Raw genomic sequence first — 4,613 nt, 5'->3', positions numbered from 1 at the left:
CCGTACCGTATCGGGATCGCAAAATTAAGAATCGGGACAGGATCGGGATTTGCTCATCCCTTCCTGTGGTGTCACAAATCTATTAGAGCTTAATTATGTTTGATTTGCATTATATCTTTCCTTTACAACCACAAGTTTTTCATCTTTCATTCTCTTGAATTTTCCATTGGAATTGTGTGTTTTTGTGCATGTTAAAATTGTATACGAAAATGTGTGTTGTCACGTTCCCATGTGTTAGAATTAAACAAAATATATTTTTATATGAAAAATGCCAAAAGGCACCGATTTTAGACATCCATCCCAAAGGTTGAGCTCAATGACCTTGTATTTAACAACACAATTTATCCTTACCAAGATGTAAAAAGCTGAGAATACGATTCCGGCAGCTCCTGCGGTGAAACAAACATAGCTGATACTGTAGAGTTGCTTGTTTATAGGTATTGCTACAAAAATAAATATGCATAAAATGTTAGAAGTAGAAAAAAAAAAAAACAGATCAAATAATTAATGATCTAAATCATGAAAACATACCATCAGTAAAATGAAGAAGAATTGCAATGATTAGCAACCCAACCCCCATTGAGACCCATTGCTTCAACCTCTCTGCATGGCCCTTGAAGTGGATCAAAACATGTCCATAGTGAATGCCAATTACACCAGATAGAATTGCTGAGATTGAACTGTAAAAACAGTCTATTACATTTAGGTAAAAGATCAAACACAAATACCCTTGTCATACAAAACGTACGAATAGGGTGAAAAGGTAAAAAAAAGCGGTGTTCGTAATTATTTACTTGTAGATTAATTATTAAAATTACCCTACAAATGATCTTATATGTTAATTTTGTAAAATGATCTTATAGGGTAATTTTGATCTTGAATAGTAATTTTGTAGAATATTATAATTACACTAAAATAATCTTGTATAATAATTTGATCTTGTAAGGTAATTTTGATCTTGTAGTACAATTTTGTAGAGTATTATAATTACTCTACAAATGATCTTCTAGAGTAATTTTAAACTATATGTTGTTTAATAAACTTGTAAAGTAATTTTCATACATTTATATAATAATTTTGATAAATACCTTACAACATTATTTTAAAAATTACCTTACAAGATTAAAATTACCCAAAACAGAAGATTATTTTTAGAGTAATTTTAATAATTACCTTACGTGCAAATAATTACAAAAATGTTACCGCGTTTCTTTTTTTTTTTTTTTTTTTTTTGATTTTTCATACCTTACGTATGTTTTGTACGATAAGACTCTTTGTATTTGAACTTTCGTCATTATATTTACGCTACAATCATAATTCTGAAAAATCTGTTAGTTTATTTCTTTTCGTGTGTACCTCAATAGGCCTTCGGGCTCGAATGGAGCTCGACACCAATTGGGGGCGTCTGGACGGAGAGGACCAGATTCCGGAGAACTAAGTGTGCAGGCCTGTAATTTGATTTGAACAAAGAAAAATTCATAAATGCCCAATTGGTATCTTACCACATCCCGTTAACTAGAACTAAGTTAACTAAATTGTCTTTATATTATCGACTCTTTTGCGACCAATTTTTTTTTTGTGGCTAATTAGGCAATCATTTGGCTTTGTTTTTAATCTGTAGCTATTTTTTGCCGTTTTACTTAAGCTTTTTGCCCATTTTTAAGGGTTGGTTTTAATAAAACAAGTAACAAACCTTTAATCGAATCCATACAGGTTGTGAGTAAAGATGGTTGATACCCCAAACTTGTCTGTCAACATAACCAACCGCATTACAAGCAGGACCTAGATGCCCTCTCATACCACACTCAACCTCAAAGAACAAACACACGAATTACATTTTAATAAAACTTATCATGTATTTTTTTATTTTTTTTTTTGAAAATTTTGTACATAATCATATATGTAGTTTAATCTTACCGTGAAAGTCTCGGATTTATGGTGATGGTGTATTGTATAACTCCAGTTGGGAACATATAGAGTGAAGGTTGTGATGACATATATAAGAAACGCCAGGAATCCTCCAAGCCTAAATTTAAGCACAAGATAAAAATTACCCTCCAGGAAAAGTTATTTACATTAGATGAAATGGGAAATATATTAATTAGATTTTACCATTGCCATCTATAAGCTGTGAAAATAGAGAAATGACCCGACTCTATGGTTGTTGGTCTAAGCTTTGTTGTAAAAGTCTCTATTAGAGCTACAATCATGTACACTAATGCAATTCTCTGCAAAAAAAAAAAAAAAAAAAAAAAAAAAAACATAACAAATAACCATATTATTTAGTTGGTCATGAGTAGGGGCGAAGCCAAGTGTTAGGTATCAATATCAAGTGACCAAAGTGTTATTTAGTATCCCACACGCTTGTTTTATGTGTAATATACAAAGAGTAGCCTGGTTCATAACACATATTTTAAAGTCTGACGACGAAAAATTGTTGGTCCGGCGCTCATCATGAGCTCATTAGGGTGTTCATCCAACATATTTGAATTCGTTTCTACAAAAATGATTTGAGAGTACCTGAAGGATGCCACACCATCTAATTTTCTTCATATCTACGCCATAATCCAAATCATCAGGTGCATGAGAGTACCCTCCTACACAAATATTAAATTTTGTCATATCATCACATGAATATTTTATCTAAAATTATCAAAACACCCTTTCTATTCAAGATTACCTTGCAACAGAATTCCCCAAAACAACATCTTCAATGTTCTTATGATGATCTTTCTCACCGCGGACTTCATATTCAGAACCCTCTATGAAGGAGACAATTTGTTAGAAAGTAGCATTACCAAGGGGTGGCTAGAAGTATGGTAATTAATAGATGTACCTTGAGAGCAAGGGCAATTGCAACACCAACAATGAAGAGAAAGAATGGCATCACGAAATCGGCCAAGGTACACCCATTCCACGGTGAATGATCTATTCGCTCGTATACACCTCCGGCGTCATCTACTAATATCATCAGCTGAAAGAATTCAAACACAATATTTTTTGCTTACTTATTTTTGGCATTCAATCTTTTAAAACTAGCTTGACACCTAGAGACTTGTGCACCAGGTTTGCCCTTTATTTTAATTACTCACTGATTTATAAATTGTTCAGTTTATTAAATAACTGATACACATAATATGTTTATCAACAGAAGTAATAATCAGTTGATTAAGAACACTAAGTCATTGACTTTTAGGATCCTCCCATAGCAGTTCAACTTACTACAATGGTAAGACCTCGAAACGCATCCAAAGTCGCAACCCTCTTACTGGTTTTCTTCAACAAAATCGGGTTTTCATCACCATGCGGTTCGTTTTGTTCTGTTGTTACTCTTTCGCTCTTGTCTACACTTAGCTCCGTCGTATCTTCAACCTTTTCACCAGCCCGAATTGGAGCATGACGAGACCCTTCTTCGAGTCTTTTAGGATCCTCCATACTAAGTAAACTCTCCTTTCTCTCTTCTAATGAAAACTTCCCTGTTTACTTAGCATACGTAGATACATACATATACACATAGACAGACATATATATAGATAGAGACAGACGTACATACATAAGCCAACAACGATTTCATTACATCTAAGGTTTTTCAAAAAAAGAAGAGATGAATATATGAGCCGGCCAATCTAATAGTCAATTATCTTGAAAATTTTGATACGAAAACAAAGAAAACAATATTCCAAAATATGGTTCTATTGTCAACAGGTAATGGACAGATAAGGCTACTCATTAGTTAATCATTTGTTAGATACTTGTTTTGGATTCCTGTTTGGGTGTACGTTGTTATTTATGGACTCATACGGCTTTGCCAAACCGTTATTTAAGATTTTTGTTTGCAATAATTTACTTTTTTGAGTTTTTAATTTAAGTTTATGTTTGTGTGTTGTCCAAAGTGATGAACCTCGATCTAGGTATAATATTTTTTTTGTATAAATAGATGAATTTTAGCCGCCCATTATTTTTTTAGATTCGTTATGATTTAAAACGTATAAAAAGCAACGCTCAGAATCTTTATTAATGTTGTTAATGCACTTTAGGTTATAAGTGCATGCCTTACAATTTGTAGGGTTTTTATTGGATATGTATTGAAACTTAGTCCAAGTTTTAACCTTGGAGATTTTGTCCAAGTTTTAATCTAGACCTTTGTCAGAGTTTTTGTTTAGGACAAAAGTCAGGGTTTTGTGTAGTATGTTTTGTCCGGGCTTTCTAGTTTGTCTTGGAAGTCCGGGGTTTGCCTTGTATATATACCTTTATGTGGAATAGACAAGTCGGCGATTCTGTGTGAAATTCTTTGCACCTAACCCTAATCATTATGTGTGTGTTTGTCTGGCGGCTACTGTGTGTGACGTCATTCATCTTCCTCATCAAGAATACTCTGTGTATTCTTGATTTCTCTCACAAATCTTTGCATTCTAGTGTGTTGGTGCACTTGTGTCTGTACTTTGTCCGTATTCTGTCCGATATAAGACGATGTCCTTTGTTAGTCATGTAAGTTTGACCAAGTCAACCATCCTCCGGTTTGACTTGGCCAAACAGTTAGAAAATGGTTGTCATGTATGTGTCGAAGGATGACTCATCGAAGGATAGTTTAAGATCCTTCGATAAGCTCGAAA

General features: G+C 33.6%; 1 protein-coding gene across 2 annotated transcripts in view; it reads right to left on the bottom strand.

Moving 5' to 3' along the window:
• The window catches only part of LOC110864195 (heparan-alpha-glucosaminide N-acetyltransferase), a 6,330-nt gene extending 2,855 nt beyond the window's left edge, over positions 1-3,475 (bottom strand). The window contains exons 1-10 of one of the 2 annotated variants that reach the window (XM_022113234.2): positions 3,223-3,475; positions 2,837-2,974; positions 2,681-2,762; positions 2,521-2,597; positions 2,113-2,228; positions 1,918-2,026; positions 1,694-1,810; positions 1,357-1,448; positions 532-680; positions 352-443 (exon numbers count right to left, since the gene is read on the bottom strand). In XM_022113234.2, the coding sequence (XP_021968926.1) occupies positions 352-443; positions 532-680; positions 1,357-1,448; positions 1,694-1,810; positions 1,918-2,026; positions 2,113-2,228; positions 2,521-2,597; positions 2,681-2,762; positions 2,837-2,974; positions 3,223-3,435 (1,185 nt within the window). In that variant the 5' untranslated portion in view covers positions 3,436-3,475. The remainder of the gene's footprint in view (positions 1-351; positions 444-531; positions 681-1,356; positions 1,449-1,693; positions 1,811-1,917; positions 2,027-2,112; positions 2,229-2,520; positions 2,598-2,680; positions 2,763-2,836; positions 2,975-3,222) is intronic. The other variant, XM_035974021.1, reaches the window with a different exon arrangement.
• Positions 3,476-4,613: the final 1,138 nt, after the last annotated feature.

This window comes from Helianthus annuus, chromosome 6 (assembly GCF_002127325.2).
Source record: "Helianthus annuus cultivar XRQ/B chromosome 6, HanXRQr2.0-SUNRISE, whole genome shotgun sequence".
Taxonomy (NCBI): Eukaryota; Viridiplantae; Streptophyta; class Magnoliopsida; order Asterales; family Asteraceae; genus Helianthus; species Helianthus annuus.
This window is presented reverse-complemented; position numbering and strand designations above follow the sequence as displayed.